The sequence below is a fragment of the Ictalurus furcatus genome, chromosome 15 (assembly GCF_023375685.1).
Source record: "Ictalurus furcatus strain D&B chromosome 15, Billie_1.0, whole genome shotgun sequence".
NCBI classification, from domain to species: domain Eukaryota; kingdom Metazoa; phylum Chordata; class Actinopteri; order Siluriformes; family Ictaluridae; genus Ictalurus; species Ictalurus furcatus.
The window spans coordinates 2,636,166-2,659,154 of NC_071269.1; the positions used below are offsets into that span (position 1 = coordinate 2,636,166).

Sequence of the window (22,989 nt, forward strand, 5' to 3'; positions counted from 1 at the left end):
AAGTTTATAATCCATTTTATTGAAGTAAAATATCGGGCCCGATATGTGTTGAACCATACATTTCTTTCTTTCTTTTTTTTTTCTTCCCTTCTCCAGGATGCACTGTGTAACAATGAAAACGCGATAAGATTTCAGACCGGTTTACAGATATATATTGCCGATAAGGTATGCATGAGAAAGACAATGAACCATGTTAAAATAGAAAGCATAAGATTACACTTGCAAACACTACTGTATTGAGACAAAGCAAAAGGTCACTGGGAAATTTTGAGAATTTGATTTGAATACATCAATTCTGTATGATTCCATATTTACATCCAGGGAAGTTCATATTCTACTCTGTTTCTTGGATAAATCATTATTTCCTTAAAACATTAAATGATTTTAGAAAACACTCAACATAAATTCAGTGTAATCAGCACTTCATCAAATAACTTGGCTTACTTTTCTCTATAGCTTGGACAGAACAATGGATTTCGTAAATAATTAAATAAACCACTCCAAAATGACTACGTGGCTACATTAAACATATTCTTAAACTCAAAGCTGTTTAACCATGGAATGCTTTTTGACATTATAAACCATATCCTCTGCATAAATATCACGTTAACACATAATATAACCGTTATGTTACATGACACGCAAGCGACACTAAATGGACACCAAATAGGACAGACTGAATCCAAACAAACGTCCAAGTCTCCCAGTACAACCTGTACACAGCATAGACACAGGATATCTTGAGCCTCTGGACAGATGTTGGAGTGATGATGTTCGAGAACATGATTTGTTTAAAAAAAAAAAAAATAAAAAAAAATAAAAAATTCATCGGTGAACAAAGGGAGCAGAACGTCATGCATCATTTACTCAAATTCCACCTGTGTGTGTGTGTGCGCCGAGTTACTCAGAGTAAAAGCGCACACACACCTGCAGGAGTATTTTTATATTTTCTTTTTTTACTTCACAAAATGATTCATGATTTTAGACACACAGTTATTACACAGCGTTTATTTATTACCATCTAGGGCTGTTTAGTTATAGCATTACAGCTCTGAAGTGAGAGGTCCCCTGCTCTTGATGTTCCTCATGACGGACTGTACCACCTCCGAGGTAGTGCCCTGCCCCCCGATGTCTGCGGTATGCAACTACAACACAGCAGGCAACACACACACACACACACACAAAAAAAAACCCCTTAACATTCTGTTAAGTGCCATCCCATTTCTCAAATACATATGCACAATATTGTACACTCTCCAGCCACTGTAACTGGAACATCTGAATTGTTCCTATAACTGCTCATCCATGCAATTATCCAATCAGCAGTGCCTAAAATCATGCAGATACAAGTCAAGAGCTTCAGTTCAACTTCACATCAAACTGGACCAAAATTAGACAGCTAACTACAGTACAAGTATGGAAAAAGACCAGGCAACATTTATCCAAATCCAATACGGTATACAAGATGCTTCAAAGATCATGTATTTGCTGCCTTGTAACCGTTTTCCCTATTTATTGTTGTCCATGTACTATGTTTTATTTATTTCACATATAGTGATATGTATTATTATTATTGTTCTGGTATCTACACCAATATCACCCTTATGTTACTTATACGTGAGACATAAATACATACTTAAGTATTTCTTTAAATAGATGAACGCATACATATATGCACATTCACATAGTCACGCACATGCATACAGAGGCATCTCAAAAAGTCCGAACATCGTGGAAAAGTTCGTTTATTTTCCGTAATTTAATTGCATTATAAATTCTTTATTCTAATATTTTGAGATCCTGGAGTTTTGATTTCCGTGAGCCGTAATCACCGAGATTAAAAAAAAAAAAGGTTTGAAATATTTAATTTTATGTGTAATGAATCTAGAATATATGAAACTTGAGAGAAAATCCCAGACCATCGGATTCTGAAATACTCAAACCCAACCATGCCGCTGTCCAAAATCAGCGAGATCACATTTTCCCCCCATTCTGAAGTTTGATATAAACACTAACTCTATCTGCATGATTAAATGCACTACACTGCTGGCACATGATTGGCCAATTGGATAATTGCATGAATGACCAGGGAACAAGTGGCTGGTGAGCGTATATAGAGATGCATTCATTTGTATATTGTACCCGGGGTAAGGTTCTTAAGCCTCAACCGCTCAGCTTTATGCTTGGGTTGGATTTTGCCTCATTTGTAAGTCAATTTGCATGAAAATAAATAAATGTACACGTACAAATCGGTGAGATTTGAATGTGACCAAAAACTTAGCCAATATCTAAACAAACAGGTTTGTGTTCATGTTAAAGCAAAACTGAAAAGATATGATCAGCATTCGTTTACACCCTTAAAACACAAGCACACTGTACAATAACTTCCTTATGGTCCTTTCAAACTTGATTCCTGACCCAGACAATTGTTTAGATTCTAATAGGGCATCGTTTATCAAGCTGAATATGAACGTAAATCATTTGCAGGAGCATTTCCACAAAAAATAAATAAATAAATAAAAAATTGGGGTATACATGAAAATAAATGAATAATTAGTTCAAAATAGTTATTTCTTTCAATCACACAGATTTCGTGAAAATGTGAAACTCAGCCACTTCATATTAATAAATTGAAAGGAAGTAATAATAATAATTAAAAAAAAAGTAAGACAAATAAGACCAGCCATTATATTAGGGCAAAAGAAATGGCGACCTATACAAGGAGGACGAGTTAGAGTCTGGGGGAACGAGCTGCACTGGCTGAGCTGCATTACTGTTCACATTTACATTTCACCATTTAGTCATCGTTTTGACGTTTTCAGCTCTCTGTGCGCTAAGCCTGTTATGGAGCTTTGTCACTGACACGCCTGGTAATTTACAGGCGATTGGTATTAATCGGAAAGTGCATGTGAATACACACGTGAGCTGGTAAAATTGTATACACGACTTTATTTTAAAAAGGTGAACATCGTTAATCTTAATCGCTGTCTAATGAGATAATGAGTGAGTTGAGCTACTGCAGTACAACAGTAATGAATTCCAAATGTGGTTAGAGAGGAATGCTGCACTTGGGCAGGTACCAGCGAGTTTCTTTCACAAACTTCTACTGTAATGTATACAAGCCTGTCAAGCAACTACAGTACATATCTACCTGAAACTTGTTAAACAATTTCAGTTGAATCAGCAAACAAAGGAATTAGGTGGAGCATTATCTTTGGGATCTGTTTCATAAGAATACAAGCTCATGAGATCAGCTGTCGAATTAATTGACCTTACCTGGGTTTCGTTCATAATGGTGAAAATAGCAGTACGGATCATGCTGGCATACTCGTGAAGTCTAAGGAAGAAAAGCGAAGAAAAGATTACACAGGTTAACATCGTTTATATTTTTTGGTAAGTAACAAAATTACTTCATTTTAAGTGGAACAGATGAGGGGTAAGGGCCCAGAAATGATTTTACAAGTGCAGTCTAAACAAGTCAATTCTTGAGTGAAAAACAGACACAGACAGCATGGTTAAATTCAAAATTAGGCTTAATGTGTAGCTGTGTCTATGTAACCAGACCTTAATGTTATGAAGTGATTTAATCATTAAAAAAAAAAAAAAAAAAAAAATTACACAAGGGAAATAAATAAACAAATCAATAAGCAAAAAGACACACAGTAGTATGAGTCAGGCCCCAAAATGTCTGGATCCAGCTTGACCACTGATTATAAGTGCTGAGAGAAATGACTAACGTCTCAAAAAGAACATTATGTCAAATCATCGAGTGTGTGATGACAGCTGAAAATAACAGACGGGGTCGGTGTGGCCGACGTGCTGAATTTACTTGAGGTGATCCAGCATAAGACAGCTGGCCAGTAGCATAGCAGTGGGATTGGCGATGTTCCGGCCAGCGATGCTCTTCCCAGTGTTCCGAGTGGCCTGTCAGTACAAAGAATCCACAAATCAATTCAACACATCAGCATTAAATGAATTATATAGCGCTTTTAACGATGGACATTGACTACGTTTACATGGACAGCAGTAATGTAATTACTGACCTTACTCTGAGTAAGATAATAATGTGATTAAGGTGTTTACATGAGTCGCTTTTAGAATACTCCTGTCATGTTCCCGTTTTACATGTTCTAGAACATAATTAGACTAACGGCACGCGTCATTACGTCACCGCGCCATGCCATCCGACGTCCCTCCAGAATTTCACGTATCGACATACAGTTGGTCTTCACTATGGGACTGTATACAGTTTTGGGTGTTTTTTTATTTAATTTTTTTACGAACGCTTTAAGTGCAGTTAATTATTTGTCATGCTGTACGTGCAAATAGACGACTGCTTGAAGCCGTGGAAACCAACTGTATGTCGATACGTGAAATTCTGGAGGGACGGCATGGCGTGGTGACGTAATGAGGTGTGCCGTTAGTCTAATTATGTTCTATAACATGTAAAACGTGAACATGACAGGAGTATTCTAAAAGTGACTCATGTAAACACCTTAACTCTCTTGTTCGCAATAAAAGGTTGAGCACTCCCGTGTGTGATCGTGTCCTGTCGCAAAATGCGGTGAAAACTCTCACACGACGTTCATAATGTGATTAAGGTGTGTACATGTCTGTAATACACCTCCATAATGTGACTAAAAGAGGAGTACTCCACCTGTCTTAATTCCATTAGAGCTTAATTCAAGTATGACCTTAATTAGATTACGGTAATTAAAAATTGCTGTTTACATGCTAGTTTCTTAATCAAAGTCTCGTCTTAATCGGGTTAAGAGTGGATTATTGTTGTACATGTAAACGCACTGATAGTCTCGAAGCAGCTTTACAGAAACATTTAAACACGGGATAGAGATTTTAAGCATGTGAATTTATCCCTATTGAGCGAGCCGGTGGTGAGGAAAAAACTCCCGAAGATGATATGAGGAAGAAACCTTGAGAGGAACCAGACTCAGAAGGGAACCTGTCCTCATAGTGTGGATAGTGTGAAAGTAAAAGAAACTTCATTATGGTTTTTACATGAAGTCTGTTTGTTGAGCTAGTCCACTGGATCAATAATATCAACCAAACCTATGTATGGCGTGACTGTTTATTTCCACACCTTAACCCCCGACCCACATCTCCACCCCTAACCCCCCCCCACAGCCCACGCTTCCCAACCTCCTCCCCCCCCAACGGCCCACGCTTCCCAACCTCCCCCCCCCACACAGCCCACGCTTCCCAACCTCCCCCCCCACACAGCCCACGCTTCCCAACCTCCCCCCCACACAGCCCACGCTTCCCAACCTCCCCCCCACCCCACAGCCCACGCTTCCCAACCTCCCCCCCACCCCACAGCCCACGCTTCCCAACCCCCCCGCTGCCCACGCTTCCCAACCCCCCCGCAGCCCACGCTTCCCAACCCCCCCGCAGCCCACGCTTCCCAACCTCCCCACAGCCCACGCTTCCCACGCTTCCCAACCCCCCCACAGCCCACGCTTCCCAACCTCCCCACAGCCCACGCTTCCCACGCTTCCCAACCCCCCCACAGCCCACGCTTCCCACGCTTCCCAACCCCCCCACAGCCCACGCTTCCCACGCTTCCCAACCCCCCCACAGCCCACGCTTCCCAACCCCCCCACAGCCCACGCTTCCCACGCTTCTCAACCCCCCCACAGCCCACGCTTCCCAACCTCCCCACAGCCCACGCTTCCCACGCTTCCCAACCCCCCCACAGCCCACGCTTCCCACGCTTCCCAACCCCCCCACAGCCCACGCTTCCCACGCTTCCCAACCCCCCCACAGCCCACGCTTCCCAACCCCCCCACAGCCCACGCTTCCCAACCCCCCCACAGCCCACGCTTCCCAACCCCCCCCACAGCCCACGCTTCCCCACCCCCCCCACAGCCCACGCTTCCCCACCCCCCCACAGCCCACGCTTCCCACCCCCCCCACAGCCCACGCTTCCCAACCCCCCCACAGCCCACGCTTCCCACGCTTCCCACCCCCCCACAGCCCACGCTTCCCACCCCCCCCACAGCCCACGCTTCCCAACCCCCCCACAGCCCACGCTTCCCACCCCCCCCACAGCCCACGCTTCCCACGCTTCCCACCCCCCCACAGCCCACGCTTCCCACCCCCCCCACAGCCCACGCTTCCCACCCCCCCCACAGCCCACGCTTCCCAACCCCCCCACAGCCCACGCTTCCCACGCTTCCCAACCCCCCCACAGCCCACGCTTCCCACGCTTCCCAACCCCCCCACAGCCCACGCTGCCCACGCTTCCCAACCCCCCCCACAGCCCACGCTTCCCACCCCCCCCACAGCCCACGCTTCCCAACCCCCCCACAGCCCACGCTTCCCAACCCCCCCACAGCCCACGCTTCCCAACCCCCCCACAGCCCACGCTTCCCAACCTCCCCCCCACCCCACAGCCCACGCTTCCCAACCCCCCCGCTGCCCACGCTTCCCAACCCCCCCGCAGCCCACGCTTCCCAACCTCCCCACAGCCCACGCTTCCCACGCTTCCCAACCTCCCCACAGCCCACGCTTCCCACGCTTCCCAACCTCCCCACAGCCCACGCTTCCCACGCTTCCCAACCCCCCCACAGCCCACGCTTCCCAACCCCCCCACAGCCCACGCTTCCCACGCTTCCCAACCTCCCCACAGCCCACGCTTCCCACGCTTCCCAACCCCCCCACAGCCCACGCTTCCCACGCTTCCCAACCCCCCCACAGCCCACGCTTCCCACGCTTCCCAACCCCCCCACAGCCCACGCTTCCCAACCCCCCCACAGCCCACGCTTCCCAACCCCCCCCACAGCCCACGCTTCCCACCCCCCCCACAGCCCACGCTTCCCAACCCCCCCACAGCCCACGCTTCCCACGCTTCCCAACCCCCCCACAGCCCACGCTTCCCACCCCCCCCACAGCCCACGCTTCCCACCCCCCCCACAGCCCACGCTTCCCAACCCCCCCACAGCCCACGCTTCCCAACCCCCCCACAGCCCACGCTTCCCACGCTTCCCAACCCCCCCACAGCCCACGCTTCCCACGCTTCCCAACCCCCCCACAGCCCACGCTTCCCACGCTTCCCAACCCCCCCACAGCCCACGCTTCCCACCCCACCCCCCCACAGCCCACGCTTCCCAACCTCCCCCACAGCCCACGCTTCCCAACCTCCTCCACAGCCCACGCTTCCCAACCCAACCCCACCCCCACAGGTAAACAACTGATTGTAAGCTTTTCATTAAAAAAATTAATATACCGTCTTCTCGACTAACGCGTACTCACTGTTTCAAAAACGGCATAATCATTCCCGTAGTTGGCTCCAGGCACCAGCCCGGGTCCGCCCACTAGCCCCGCACATACGTTGCTGACCACGTTACCATACAGATTAGGCATCACCATGACGTCAAACTGTTGGGGCTTGGAAACAAGCTGAGACAAAATACAATGCAAAAACAAAAACACAAAAATGAGAAGGTAACACCAATGAGGCCAAGCATAAGTTCCATTTTTACCACTGTCTTTGTATCAGTATACTACAGCTATATTATTTAAATATGCCACATAGCTTGAAAACACAGACAGGACATATAGATTTGTGAATTTTTTGAATTAGGACCCATTAGAATTATGCTCACCTGCATAGTGGTGTTGTCTACAATCATGCTGTCGAAGGCAATATCAGGGTATCCAGAGGCCACCTCCTTACAGCACTGGAGAAAGAGGCCATCACCCAGTTTCCTGGTGAGACAAAAAGAGAGGGGGAAAGACAGACAGACAGTGAGGGAGAAAGAAAGAGCGAGAGAGCGATAGACCCAGAGAGAGAGAGAGAAAGAGGCAGACAAACAGATTCAGAAATCTGCTTATGGCGCATGTATCAATGTAGCTTCATATCAATTCAGAAGACTAGCTATACTGTATAATGACTCACAGCTGGACAATCAAAGCAACAGGAACATTTGTGCAGTTACTACTTTAAAAAAAAAAAAAGACTTATCTTTTATTTTGTTTTAATTTCTGAAACAATTTAGCATGAGATATACACAAAAACAGAAGAAATCTGGAAAAGACTTTTTCACAGCACTGTATAAACACGCAGAACAACTCACATGATGTTGGCCTTGTGCACAGCTGTGACCCTGCGTCGCCCTTTCTCTCGGGCCAACTTGAAGGCATACTCAGCAATACGCAGAGAGTTGTTCCGTGTGATGATCTTTAGGGATTCCACCACACCGGGTACACTCTGACACACACACACAGAGACGACCAGACGCTCTGATCACCTTTCTAATATAATGTGGACTAATTGTAGACAGGAAGGTGGCACAGTGAAGAAGCCTGGCTTGTGTAGAATGAACAGGAAGGGATCAAAACTGCAGTTGAAACCAGTCGAGCGCTATTTTTAAAGGAAAAAGCTAAAGAAAGTGAAGGCACTGATGAATGGAGGGATAGCTAGTGTTTACCTCATGCTCCAGGCTGCTGTACTCGCCCTCAGTGTTCTCTCTAATGATGATGATGTCAATGTTCTTGTGACGGGTCTGGACCCCTGGCAAGGACTGGCAGTGCATCACATTAGCATACAGGTCCAGACTGGTGCTGAGAGAGACGTAAGGAAGGATGAATAGAAAAACACATACACACAGAGAGTAAGAATTTAAACCAGACAACCGTGGAAGAGATTCAAATACCAAGTTAAAATATGCTGTTGATAATGAAGATCAGCTAACAAACAAAATCTGACAGTCTACTGCAGAGAGGGAAAAAAAAATCTCCTGTCCTTTTGGAAATGATGTACAGAAATACAGAAGCCTTACCGGAGAAGATTGTTCCTCGACTTGTGTGAAGGTGGCAGCGTGTGGTTTGTCTCAATGTTACCTACAAAAAAATATAATAATAAAAAAAAAAAAGAACTTATCAAAAGCACAAAACAGCATCAGTTCGCAGCATGCTTAAAGCTTCAGACTAAATATTAACAAGATTATTTGCTTTCCCTCTTAGCACAACTATTCACAGGTATAATATGGCAGCGTGATGGATTTGTAAACAAGGCAGTAGCATTTCATCAACTCCATTAACATTATTTTTTTTCTATAATGGAAATTTGAGCATTAGTGCGCTTCATTAAACCTGCAAAAGATGATAGTCTTGATAATCGATGAATAGTATTTACGATTGATCAATCTGTTGGGTTGTATTTGAACATGATTTGGCCCTGGGGCTTAGTGGTTAAGACGTTTGCCTCACACCTCCTGTGCTTTAAGGGTTTTCTCTGGGTACTCCAGTTTCCTCCCCCAGTCCCCATGGAACGTGTGTGTGATTGTGCCCTGCGGTGGGTTGGCACACAGTCCAGATTGCCCCCCGCCTCCTGTGTTCCCTGGGATAGGCTCCCTGTGACCCTGTGTAGGATAAGCAGTTTGGATGGAGGGATGTTTGCATCAGGTGAATAATTTTCAGTGTGTGGAATCGACTTTTAAAGCATTGGGGTTTACTCGCCTGGATTCAGCGAGTCAACTCCCTAGACTGACTTTAGGATCAACTCCCAGAACCACTGAGGTGAACCCAACGCAGGATGGTGAACTGATACACAGCATACAGTGCTGTGAAAAAGTTTTTGCCCCTATCCTGATTTCTTCTGTTTGTGTGTGTTTTTGGCAAAATTCAGGTGAGCCTCAATGTTCTTCTGGGTTAGCAGTGGTTTTCACCTTATGATTCTTCCATGGATGCCATTTTTGCCCAGTATCTTTCTGATAGTGGAGACATGATCAATACTTTTATTGATGCAAGAGAGGCCTGTAGGTCCTCTGATGTTGTTGCTGTGCTCTTGGAGGAATTGTAGAAGGTCGGACACTTCTGCGAAGGTTCACTACTGTGCAGAGTTTTCCCATTTGGAGATGGCTCTCACTGTGGTTCTTTGGAGTCCCAGAGCCTTTAAAATATCTTTGTAACCCTTCCCAGACTGATGTATTTCAATCACCTTCTTCCTCATCATTTGTGGAATTTCTTTCAACTTTACCATAGTGTGTTACTGGGTAAGAACTTTTAACCAACTTCATGCTGTTGATAAAGTTCTATTTAAGTGCTGATGTGATTGAACTGGGTTTGCAGTAATCAGGCCTGATTGTGTCTAGTCCAGCTGAACCCCTGCATTATTAATGCAGTTCCATAGATTTGGGGAATTAGTAACTACAGGGGCAAATACATTTTCACACAGGCCCAGTAGGTATTGGATAACTTGTTTGCTTCAATAAATAACATTATCATTTAAAAACTGTATTTTCTGTTTATTCAGGTTGCCTTTGTTTTATCTTAGATTTCGTTTGAAGATCTAAAACTACTTAGTATGAGATGTACACAAAAACAGACAAAATCAGGATGGGGTAAAAAAAAAAAAAAAACTTTTTCACAGCACCGTATATTAAAAATATCAAGAAAATGAAGTGACGTAATATTTATAATGATAATGAGTTGAAGGTTATTTATTTAGAATCTAAAAAGCTTTGCTACTTAATAATGTTAGTTGTTCCAGCCCAACACGTCATTATTATAAAGCCTTGTAATACAACATTGCATTTCTACATGAACCATTAATTATCGCCTCAAGCCTGGTGTAATTTATACACAGGTATGTAGTCTTAGTACTGCTTCTGTATTTTGCAATCAATTGGCTAGGAAATAGAACCTCCTACTTCTGTAAAACGTTCAAAATGAAAGAAAAGTTCAGTAAATACAGCAAATCTCTGATTCTGAAAATGCTAAGAATAAAAAAAAAAAATTACAATAAATTTGTAGACAACAACCGACCAGACAAAGTTTAAATGACATGAAATATTAAGAGGTAAAAAAAAAAAAAAAAAAAAAGTGTGCAGAATAAATATAGTGCACTACAAATTTTAAAACCCTTAGATTAATTCTCACAAAAACATCTAATAGAACCAATGGCACAGCACTAACCCTTAAGAGCAACTCCATTACGGCGTACAGCCATGATGGCGTTGCTGATGTCGTCCTCGGTAGTTAGGGAAGAGTTGACATTGACCACCTCAAAGTCCACGGGAACGCAGCTGAACCTACAATGCGATAAAACACTTTTCGACTGCATATATATATATATACACAATGATACCACAGCACTCCTTTAGAGGTCTTGTGGAGTCCATGGCTCGATGGGTCATAGCTGTTTTAGTGGCACAAGAAGGATAGACTACACAATATTACACAGGACGGGTGGTTTGGCTGATCAGTGAACAGTCGGCTTCAGAATTTGTGGATGGGTTTTTTTTTTTTTTTTTTATAAAGCCTCTGTGGTGGAACACTGAAAATATGAGAGAGTGTACTTGAGTATGGAGATGCATACTGACATTATCTCCTCAATGCCATTAACAGTGGAAGCCATTGTACATGTTACATTACGTTATATTATACTGACTGAAAAAAAGCATTCTCAAGACTGACCTGAAGAGTTCTCGCACGTGGTTCAGCAGCTCTGGGCCGATCCCGTCTCCTGGGATCAGTGCGACCGTGTGTCTGCCGCCATATCTGGCAGGGGGAGGCTGAGGACACCAACACATCGCTCAGACTTGCGCGTTTGTCATGATACGGCACTTACAAGTGTTCGAAAACAAAGTCGCATGATACTTACTATGCATTTTCCCTTAGAGGTGAAAACCGATGAGAGGAGAAAAGAGGAGGTTAGAAACAAATTGAAATCAGTGCATGTCTATAACGGTTCTGGTCAGTACGATTATTCGGTGCTCAGCTTATTGAATGGAATGCGAGTCTGTCTTGGGAACCCCTTACTCTAGGAAAATCCACCCTGAACAACCTGCCTATTAATCTTTATAATTAACATGAATCTTTGTGTTTCTTTCTTTCTTCACCATGTCGGTCTACATTCACATTACGCACAATGCCTTTTGGCTACCTGCTGCACCAGTGTAAATTCATCTCTACATAAGGAGAGCGATGCAGCAGCGCTTTAGTCCTTTAGTCTGTCTAGCTCTCAGTACACTCAAATAAAATCACTGGAAAACAGTGTCCTCCTGAGTCATCAGCCAACAAAATGAATACCCACTGTGTATGTAGATTTCTCCCTTTGGTTGAAGAGTGCTGTTCCAGATACCTAAAGAGAAAACAGTTACGTACACAGTTAATTAAAGCCAGCACGATGAACATCAGGATAGTAAGTTTGGTAAATGTGGCAAGTCATTGAGATCACAGACATATAAATACATGTATGAGATGCCGGGTTAAACTTGTGTGCACATTTTCTTATCTTTCCTACCGGTTTTCCGACAAACCCCACCTGCTCTACTCTAATTGGCCGATAGTGTCCCATATGCTGTGCTCTGATTGGCCAGTTGCTTATACAGACAAGCGACGAGCCAATCCTAACGCGAGGTTTTAGATTTCGATGAGAAAATACAGGTACCAGCTAGTTTGCATGGCTAATGTTATAACTCACTGTAGCGCAACTGTTTTCTCTTATTTCCACAAGAACATCCGAACTTATTCTCTGTTTTTCCACAGGGGTTTATACGTCTCATTTCAGGATGTCTATGCCAAACTGCTAGGTCATTTATAAGCTAGCCGCACATTTTCTTGGCAAACTGCCATGCAGTAAAAAAATAAAAATAATAATAATACAATAAAATGTAAGTCATAACACTAGTTTGTCCAATAAATGTATAAATAAAAATAATAACTAATACATTACCTTAACCGTATTCCCCAGCCGTATTGGGTTTAAGGCTTTGGAGAAAGACATCACTGCTCTGGAGGCCGCCATTTTAGAATTCAAGTTACTAAAGCCCGGTTGAATACCAAATTCCTCTATGCCCCCTATACAAGTGCACTACATAGGGTTTACAATAGTGTTGTTTACACCCACTGTAGTGCCCTATGTTTTAATTAAAAAGCCTTTTGGGATTTAACCAACTTTGTGTCGTGTTTCTGCATTTACTGGGACGCAGAGATTGAAAACATTTTTACAAATATACTTTGTACTTTTAATTTATTCATTTATATTAGATGTAACTATGAACAATTAAAAAGAGTTATGTAATTAATTAATGAATAAAAAAAATATTTGTTGGCTGTGGTATAAGAGGACATACAAACTCTATTCAAAATACTACATTTTAACCTATTAATTAAAGTGAGAAAACAATAAGAATCATTTTAGGGGAAAATATGAAATATATATATATATATATATATATATATATATATATATATATATATATATATATATATATATATATGTGTGTGTGTTTTTTATTTTTTTTTTTTACAATAACCTGGTTGCATAAGTGTGCACACCCTTTTATAATTAGGAATGTGGTAGTGTTCAGAATCAACCAATCACATTCAAACTCATGTTAAATATTAATTAGTATACACATCCATCAGTGAAGTGATTACCCACAAATAAAGTGCAGCTGTCCCTATAAGATTTTCCTGACATCTTGGTAACATCTAACTGGAAAAAAAATCATCGGCCACAAAGAGCTTACAAAGCAGGCACTGGATCTCCCTGTTGGAAAATATAAATCAGGAGAGGATTAAAAAAAATTTCAAGGTATTGGATATACCATGTAACATTGTAAAGACAATAATTAACAAGTGGAGAAAATATATGGCACAAGAGTTACACTACTAAGTACAGGACGTCGCTCTAAAATTGATGGGAAGGTCAAGAGAAAACTGGTTTGGGAGGCTGCCAAGAGGCCTACAGCAACATTAAAAGAATTTCAGCAATTTCTGGCAAGTACTGCACGTACCGCCTCTTGGATATGGGGTAGGGTGGCAAGACAGAAGCCTTTTTAACCAGAAATGAAGAAATGAAAAATACATACAATCTCCAAAAACTACGTGGAATAATGTGTTATGGTCTGAAGAGATCAAAGTTGAACTTTTTGGCCATAATACCAGAAGATATGTTTGGCACAAAAGAAAACATAGCACATCACCAAAAGAACACCATCCCCACAGGGAAGCATGGTAGTGGTAGCATCATACTTTGGGACTTTTTTTCATCAGCTGGAACTGGGGCTTTAATCAGAGTGGGGGGAATAATGAATAACTTCAAATACTGTTCAATTTTGGTGCAAAGCATGAAGGCATCTGCTAAAACACTTCAAATGAAGAGGAATTTCATCTTTCAGCTTGACAATGAGCCAAAGCAAACTTCCAGATCAACAAAGGCACGGCTTCGCCGAAACAACACCAGAGTCCAGACCTAAATCCAATCGAAAATCTGTTGGGTGACTTGGAGATGACTGTGCAAAGGAGATGCCAAGCTAATTTGACAGAGTTGGAGTGCTTTTGTAAGGGAGAATCGCTAAATATTGCAAAGTCAAGATGTGCCAAACTGATTGTCTCTTACCCCCAAAAAATTGAATGCTGTGATAAGTATATGCAACATGAAGTTGGTTAAAAGATCTTACCGAGTAACACACTATGCCAAAGTTGAAAGAAATTCCAGAAATGATGAGGAAGAAGGTGATTGAAATACATCAGTCTGGGAAGGGTTACAACACTATTTCAGAGGCTCTGGGACTCCAAAGAACCACAGTGAGAGCCATTGTCTCCAAGTGTAGTACCAGAAGTGAACCTTCCCACAAGTGCACCTTGCAAAATTCCTCCAAGAGCACAGCAATGACTCATCCGGGAAGTCACAAAAGAGCCAAGGACAACATCAAAGGAACTACAGGCCTCTCTTGCATCAAAATAAAGATCACCGTACATGAAATGGCATCCATGGAAGAATCACAAGTTGAAAATCAGTGCTAATCCAGAAAAACATTAATGCTTGCCTGAATTTTGCCGAAACACACCTTGATGATCCTGAAATCTTTTGGGAGAATGTTGTGATGATTCATGAATCAAAAGTGGAACTGTTTGGAAGACTGTTTGGAAGATGTCTGGTTTACATCTGGTGTAAAACCAGACACAGAATCCCACAAAAAGAACATCATACCTACGGTCAAGCATAGTGGTGGCAGTGTGATGGTGTGGGGATGACTTCCTGCATCAGGGCCTGGGTAACTTGCAATAATTGAGGGAAACATGAATTCTGCTCTTTATCAGAAAATCCTATATAATAATAAAAATATATCCGGTCTTCAGTCTGTAAGCGCAACTGGATTATGGAGCAAGACAATGGTCCAAAGCCTATGAGTAAGTTCACATATGAATGACTCAAAAATAGCTAAATTAAAGTTTTTAAGTGGCCTAGTCAAAGTCCTGACTTGACCCTGCTGTGGCAGGACCTTAAATGGGCAGTTAATGCTAAAAAAAAAAAAGAAAGAAAGAAAAAAAACCTTCATCCTTGTGGCTGAACAAAATCAGTTCTGTAAAGAAGAGTGACCTAAAATTTTCACAGTGATGTGAAGGACTGATCTCCAGTTATCAGAAGTATTTGGTTGCAGTTATTACTGCTAAAGGTGGCACAACCGGATTATAAATTTAAGGGCGCAATTAGCTTTTCACATGAGTGATAGGTGTTGGATAACTTTTTTTGCTTCAATAAAAATAATAATAATAAAAACTGTAGTGTGTGTTTACTCAGGTTGCCTTTGTTTTATGTTGTATTTTGTTTGAAGATCTAAATATCTATTTAGCATGAGACACACAAAAACAGAAGAATTCAGGGTGGGGAGAATACTTTTCACAGCGCTGTGGGTGTGGGTGTGTGTGGGTGTGTATAGATACAATATTACATATCTGTGACATTTCTTTTTTTGAGGTCCTCAGAACACTCCTTTGCTCATGCCACAATACACTTCCACAAACATGTGTTGTGAAGATCAGGCTTTGATAGATCCCTGTTCTTTAAATATAACAGGACGCTCACTCACACCTGATTTTGTGGAATCTTCTGGTGAAAGCCACTTTCATCACAGTGAGGCACTGTGTTTCGTCTTTGCCCTGCAGCGAGAATTTTGAAATACTTTTTCCTGTCAGGAAGTGATGAAAGCTTTTCAATCGTCTCTCACAAATAAAACAAATTAAACTAAACTTTTAGGGCTTGTGTGAAAATATGATCATGTTTTAGGTCATATTTATGCAGATATATAGAAAATTCACTCTGTGTGTGTGTGTGTGTGTGTGTGTGTGAGAGAGAGAGAGAGAGAGAGAGAGAGAGACTTCCTTACAACATTTGTTAACAATAATAATCATAATACATTTTATTTGTTGGTGCCTTTCATTAACACTCAAGGACACCTTACAGTACCACAACAGTAACAGTACATAATCAGTACATATCTACAAAGTACACTTATCTCTCACTCACTCACTCACACTCTCTCTCTCTCTCTCTCTCTCTCTCTCTCACACACACTCACACACACTCACTCACACACACACACACACACACACACACACACACACACACACACACACACACACACACACACACACACACACACACACACACACACACACACACACACAATCTGGGGGCGGGTAAATCAAAGCAGGTATTTATGGGGCAGGCTTGTCACGTGGTCTGTGACGTAATCCTCTAGCAACATAAACCGGAAAAAGACGCGCTTGCTCAGATTCGCTGGAGTATTTGCGTGGTTCTGTTTGCCTCCGCTTTCGCGAGCTTATCTTAAGCATTTCAGCGTTGGCTCGCGGTTCAGGAGGTTTGCTCTGTGGAGGGTTTAGGACATGTTTTGATGATGTGCGCTGCGGTGCGCGTTCGGCGCAGAGGAATCAGTCACACGCGCATTTCTCTCGGTCATTGCTGCTTTCTGGAAACTTCCTGACTGAAACAAAAACAACGAAGAAACTAACACATTGACGGTAACTCAACTTTCTTTGTTATTCAGCCGGTGACCTCTAGCTGACGGTTAGATAGGTTAGCTAGGTTAGCTAGCATTGAACCTGGCTATCTATATGGCGTTAGAAACGCGTGCACGTTCTGATTTGCGTCTCTATAAACCATCTCATCCCGGAAGTCATAGGTGTTTATGGTATGTTGATCACTGCAGGTACGTCGCTCAGATGCGTCTCTAGAGGCCGGGTGTTGTCTTACATCCTTTCCAGCGACTTGTATCTCAAATCGTGTGTTGTTCCGTTGCTTGCATTTCTGTACTGGAAACGCATATTGTGTCATAAACGAGGCTCTGTTTCATTCAGGTTTGTGTGTGTGTGTGTGTGTGTGTGTGTGTATATATATAATCATGTGTATTCTGTACCATCCAAAATGGAACCTTTTTATACACAAACCTGTTGCAGTACATTGTGGGATTTTGATAGTTTTCTGGATTGGGAGGGAGTGCTCCATCCATCCATTTATTTATTTATTTATGGAGATGACTACAAATCTCAAACCAGACTAAATTATGCACTAACTATGTAAAAAGCATGTGACTTCTAAACATGATTTCTGGTTTCCCAAACTGCGTCTCATATCTCCACACCTTAACTATATGTTCAATGACTTTGACGGCTTGTGAGATAAGGAGTGGAAGAAAAACAAAATGTGGACTTTCAAGGATGTTACCCAGGAACGGTTTGGGAAGTGCCAGTGAATCAGAAAATCAGTCTGAGTAATGCTTTTCTTTCTCACAAACAGGAGGCTTCTATATCTTCTGTACTGTTCAGGATCTGCAGTCTGGATACCATGAGGTTGGCAGGTGCGTATACTTCCTACTTGTGTGCTTGTATTTATAGAGTTCGGATACACCGCTTTGGGACAGAGAACACGACGACGTATATCTTTGTTGTATATGTAAGCTGGATTAGAAGTTGAAGTGAGGCAGCCTAAGCATTGAGCCATTAAGTACTGTAATGTAGCTCCAAAGACAAACCAGCTGACCAGAATCAAGTTTACTCAAACTTTTTAGGCAAATGACCTCAAATGGACATTATGAATTTTCTGTGACCTCTAGAATTGACCGTTCTTCCCCCCTGACCCACCCCCGATTTATAATATAGGACTATTGTAACATGAATTTTTTTTTCCTAAATGGCAATAACAGACACATTGTACGTGTAACACAAGTGACTAAAAGCCAAACTAATATTCCTTCCAGACTAGTAGGAACTGTTGTTCTAGGACAACTTGTGCTGTAGCGGTGTGATACAGCCTGAGAGTTTATACTTGACACGTGATTGTGTGCCCGCACAGAAGCAGCAGGAACATGAACAGCACTGTTCACACACTATCTGTGTATCTTGTGTACATCCAGAATATTTACAGGCGGTACACATTGGACAGATTTTCAGAGCCCAAACAAGGCTGTCAAGTTTTCATGTTGAACTGTAAAAGGTTTAGGTGTTCTATAGGGATGTTAAACACAACGACGAGCTCCCCCTCTCTCAAAACGTTCCGTTGGTGTCTGGATTATTGTCATGGTCTTCATCTCAAATCGAAAACCTTACATTCAAACATATTTACTAATCCAGAAGGCTGATGCGCAAAACAGACCATTCGGTAGGTTTGAAGACGACACGAGGGGGACTTTAAAATTCAAACAAGAACTGTAATAAGAAAAAAAAAACGGTTAGGGTTAGTACTCAGTAACAGTCTAGAAACATACTTAAGTGTGTGGTATAATGTGTGATATTCATAGTCTTGGCAATTTTACGTTGAGGAACATTATTCAGAAATTGTTCCATAAATTGTAGACGCAGTTTTTCGCAGATTGGTGAACCTCTGCCCATCTTTACTTCTGAAAGACTCTGCCTCTCTAAGATACTCTTTTTAAACCCAGTCATGTTACTGACTGACTAGCCTGTCTAGCTAATGACTAGCCAGTTAACCTCCAGCTGTTTCTTTTTAGTAACGCTTACTTTTCCAGCCTTTTGTTGCCCCCGGCCCAACTTTTTTGAGACGTGTTGCGGCCATCAAATTCAAAATGATCATATTTGTCTCTTAAAATGCTGCGTTTTACTTGGTTTAAACATTCGATATGTTTTCCATGTTCTCTTGTGAATAACATACAGGTTTATGAGATTTGCAAACCATTTCATTCTCTTTTTATTTACATTTTACACCGCGTCCCAACGTTGTTGGAATGGGGGTTGCAATACTCCGTTTTAATACGTTACAAAAGCGACTTGTGTGGGTGAAGCTACAGGTAATATAAGGCTAATTATATTATAATTAATAAGGGATTCAAATATTTATTTAAGGAGGTAAAATGTGTAACTGTAAATATGGTGAAGCTTTCTGCAAGGAGATGTTTATTTAAAAGAGCAAAGGTGTGCGAGAGCGACTGTTCATAGTTGATAAATATACGTAACACGTACTTACTTGTATTATTGACACACCAGGAAATGAAGATTAAAATCTATGATGTAATATAATTTAAAATTGCAGTAGAAGGCAAACTGCAGTGGTATAAGAGGAGTTAAGTTGGGGAGTGGGGGAACGAATCACATCACCCTGTAGCTGATTATTTTCCTATAACAGGATCCCCTGTCATGTTTTATTCCTTACAATAGCATGATTATACTGCTCTGTAAAGAAATCTGTGTTGCAATATCATGATCCCTTGGCCTGAAAAGTTCAAATGAAAGCTGTTGAAAGCTGCTGGAGAGTTCAAGGAACAGGTTATTAAAATAAATCAACACATTGTGGTGCAACAGAAGAGAACACACCTAGGCAGACATGTTCAAAGTTCAGTTGTTATAGGAATGCTCTAGTCCTTTCTTGACCGTTGCGGTTTTATATAAACGAGTGTTCAAATAATAGTCACTGAACGTAGCTCAACTGCATTATCCTGGTCAGTGTTGAAGTGGATCCGGAACCTATCCCAGGATCAATAAATGAGGCTGGAATACTACCAGGATGGGATGCCAGACCGCCACACACACACATTCACACCTTCATTTACGTCTAGGTGCAATTTAAAGCCAGACCAATCCAATCCACCAGCGTGTTTTTTTGGGAGGTCGGAGGAAACTAAGCAAACTGAGCTCAGGGATGCTGGAACTTTGAACTTTTTTAAAAGTAAAAAAAAAAACAACTCTAAAGACAGATTTTTTTTTCCCCCCCCTCTTTTTCAATACAAATTGTATATATTTTGATGCATATTGTAGTATGGTAGAAATGTCATAGTAAAGTTTCATTACTTCAAAGCACTAAATACAGTCCCTGAAACTATTGGAATGGCGATGCCAATTTATTTGTTTGTGCTATACATCAAGGCCAATTCATTTATCTGTGCTATACACCAAGGCCAGTTCATTTGGTCTGGTCATTGACGTGGCCAGTCTAGATCATCGTTGTCTAGCTGCATGATAAAATTCCTCCCAATTAATTTGGATGCATTTCTCTGTAAATTGGTAGATAAAATGTTCCTGTAGACTTCTAAATTCATTCTGCTGGTACCATCATGAGTTCCATCATCAATAAAGATTAAGAAGCAGAAGCAGCCACGCAAGCCCAAGAAACACCTGTGGGTCACGTGTTTTTTGCTCACATTCATATTGGGTGGTCTGATACAAAATGTGCTGTTCTATGTTTGACACATCTACATATAAATACCAGGTAGTGAAATCTAGAACTCTCTTCTCATATTCATCTTTTGATCTCAAACCCAAATGTCTTCAGTCTACAGCAAAAACAAATGAATTGGCCTTGCCGTACCAATAGTTTTGGAGTCAGCCAACCAAATACTTTTTCAAAATGGGAAGACTAGAGCATGATGTGTCCATTTAATCTAATAATCAGCATATTAATCTAATGGCCTCGGGCTCCATGATGTTTGCACGTCAACATTTTCTGTAGTGTTTATGCAAACCTTTGACTGATTAAAACCTGCTGTTCTGTTGTGCCGAGGTTTGCAGAATTACAGCAACCAGCACCACTACTCAAAATGACCCAAGTTCTCTAGGCTTCATTCCTTAGTTACTTGATCATTTTCCCATATCAATCACATTAGTCATCTTTTTTTACACATACAACATGACTACAGGAATGCAGCAATCCTGCTTGTTCTGGCTGCTTGTTTGGAAGCTCGCACAGATATCATTTCTGAGATGGAAATGAGTGTTAGGCTTCCATGCAAAAGAGATGCGACTCGTGTACCTAAACCTCATGCCTGATGCTTATTGTGTTCATTCTTAAAGGTTGACTTTATCCCTCTGTATCTCACAGGACCACTGCGTGCCGTCGCCATCGTATTCCTTGTAGGCTTGACTTGGCTTCTGGCAAGTTCCATACTAGGAGGAGATGGAAGTTCTGTCATGAAAATGTTCTTTACTGGTGAGCAGAAGAAAAAATATAACTTGTTTTTATTCATTTGTCAACAACGTTGTCTCTCCGGCTCGTTGCCAATCACACTGCAGGACAGGACATGTACTTTGTTATATTATTGCAGAAAAGCTCAAATCTAACCCTTAATAATTTAACCCTGGGGCTGGTTGGGTTTTATATATATATATATATATATATATATATATATATATATATATATATATATATATATATATATATATATATATATATATATATAGCATGCATATATAATATAAAAATTTCAGTAATCTTTCACTGATCATTTCTGACTTATTTCTGATCCACAGGTGCACAAGACGAGTCCACTACAGGTACAAACTTTACTATTCGGGACCACTGCATTATATATTTAGTGTTAAAGTTTGGTTTAACAATGCTGTCTGTGTCTCTTCTCTTAGAACCATCACCACACAAGTACAAGTGTGGCCTCTCCGCCCCATGTCCTCCTAAACACCTTGCGTTCCGTTTGATTTCTGGAGCTGCGAATGTTATCGGACCGAAAATCTGTCTGGAAGATAAAATGTAAATATTTACTGTATCTGTATATCTTTGCTTTTCCATCTTTCCATGCTCAGAGTGTATTGTCTCTCACTTCCATCATTACTGGCTTCATCACTCCATTAGGTTCCAGTGCATGTCATCGTCTTAGCCTCCTTCCTACTACTTTATAACTATTAAAACGAGTGTAAGACTTGGTATGTATCCAAGTAGAGTTTGTGCTAGATTTCATTTTAACGGTCAAGGTAAGAGAGAAAACACTACAGGGCATGCTGCTGTAGGAGTTTAATCAACAGTGAGGTGGTGTGAATCTGCGTTCCTGTGGTTAATTTCCCATAAATTCCTACTTTTAATCCGTTTATAGTTACATTTAATGTTACGGAACACTCACAACATTAAACAAGTAAGTAATCACTCACATTGTAGCAGATAGAAACAGTCTTTTGTCCTGTCAAAAGACAAAATTTAGCTTGTCGTGTTACCGAGAAACAGGAAATGGGAAGCTTTGCATCTGCTCTGACACTGGAGACTCCTTCCATAAGCGTTAACGTCTCCTTGCAGAAAACCTGTTGGTGATTATACATGGCTTTTTTTTTTATATACCCATTTATATATTCTACAATTCCCTGTGAGTGAGCTGTTATTATAGAATTGACAACGTATTAGAACTAGCGTTAATATAGACCTGCAGTTTGCCTTGCAGGAAATGTGATTAAAACTGTTATTTGACATGTTTCTTATTTTAACTACAGTTGAGTGGACAGAGAAATTTTCACTTATCCATCATTCGTCAGCTATACAACTATAAATATTTACATAAGTATATACAAAGGAGTTAAAAGTTTACTAAATGTATACAGAGCCCTCCACTAATATTGACACGCTTGGTAAATATGAGCAAAGACGACTGTTGTACCTTTTGATCATTTTGTTAAAAAAATTCACAAAAATACTCTGCTCTCATGGATGTCAAACAATTGCAAAATAATATTTTTGTTAAATATAGGTGTGCAACAATTTTTGGTACCCTTTGTCAATACTTTGTGCTATCTTGTGCTACCGCCAAGAGAACAGCTCTGAGTCTTCTCCTATTATTCCTGATGAGGTTGGAGAATACATGGTGAGGGATCTGAGAGCGTTCCTCCATACAGAACCTCTCCAGATCCTTCACATTTTGAAGTCCATGCTGGTGGACTCTCCTCTTCAGTTCACCCCACAGGTTTTCTATGGGGTTCAGGTCAGGGGACTGG

At 41.6% G+C, this 22,989-nt stretch overlaps 2 protein-coding genes across 3 annotated transcripts in view; one reads left to right on the forward strand and one right to left on the reverse strand.

The window, feature by feature from the left end:
* idh3g (isocitrate dehydrogenase (NAD(+)) 3 non-catalytic subunit gamma) lies at positions 1-12,804 on the reverse strand. The gene is made up of 13 exons (XM_053642625.1): positions 12,698-12,804; positions 12,056-12,103; positions 11,624-11,635; positions 11,437-11,534; positions 10,936-11,051; positions 8,799-8,859; positions 8,448-8,580; positions 8,094-8,227; positions 7,623-7,725; positions 7,270-7,416; positions 3,830-3,924; positions 3,277-3,337; positions 1-1,145 (listed from the first exon to the last, which is right to left on the reverse strand). The coding sequence occupies exons 1-13, from the start codon at positions 12,767-12,769 to the stop codon at positions 1,044-1,046; spliced, it is 1,182 nt and encodes a 393-aa protein (XP_053498600.1). The 5' UTR covers positions 12,770-12,804; the 3' UTR covers positions 1-1,043.
* Positions 3,332-22,989, forward strand: part of fam3a (FAM3 metabolism regulating signaling molecule A) — a 25,174-nt gene continuing 5,516 nt past the window's right edge. The window contains exons 1-5 of one of the 2 annotated variants that reach the window (XM_053642627.1): positions 3,332-3,393; positions 17,570-17,630; positions 21,101-21,208; positions 21,529-21,552; positions 21,640-21,763. In XM_053642627.1, coding sequence (XP_053498602.1) covers positions 17,618-17,630; positions 21,101-21,208; positions 21,529-21,552; positions 21,640-21,763 — 269 coding nt within the window. In that variant the 5' untranslated portion in view covers positions 3,332-3,393; positions 17,570-17,617. Of the gene's footprint in view, positions 3,394-16,505; positions 16,795-17,569; positions 17,631-21,100; positions 21,209-21,528; positions 21,553-21,639; positions 21,764-22,989 lie in introns of those variants that run through there. The other variant, XM_053642626.1, reaches the window with a different exon arrangement.

What these genes read in the sequence shown, in the direction of transcription:
- idh3g (XM_053642625.1), bottom strand. Translation starts at nt 12,769, where the DNA reads ATGGCGGCCTCCAGAGCAGTGATGTCTTTCTCCAAAGCCTTAAACCCA. An exon ending in CACGTGCGAGAACTCTTCAG is followed by an intron (nt 11,052 to 11,436) that starts GTCAGTCTTGAG and finishes ATCGCATTGTAG; the next exon opens with GTTCAGCTGCGTTCCCGTGG. An exon ending in TCGAGGAACAATCTTCTCCG is followed by an intron (nt 8,581 to 8,798) that starts GTAAGGCTTCTG and finishes CGTCTCTCTCAG; the next exon opens with CACCAGTCTGGACCTGTATG.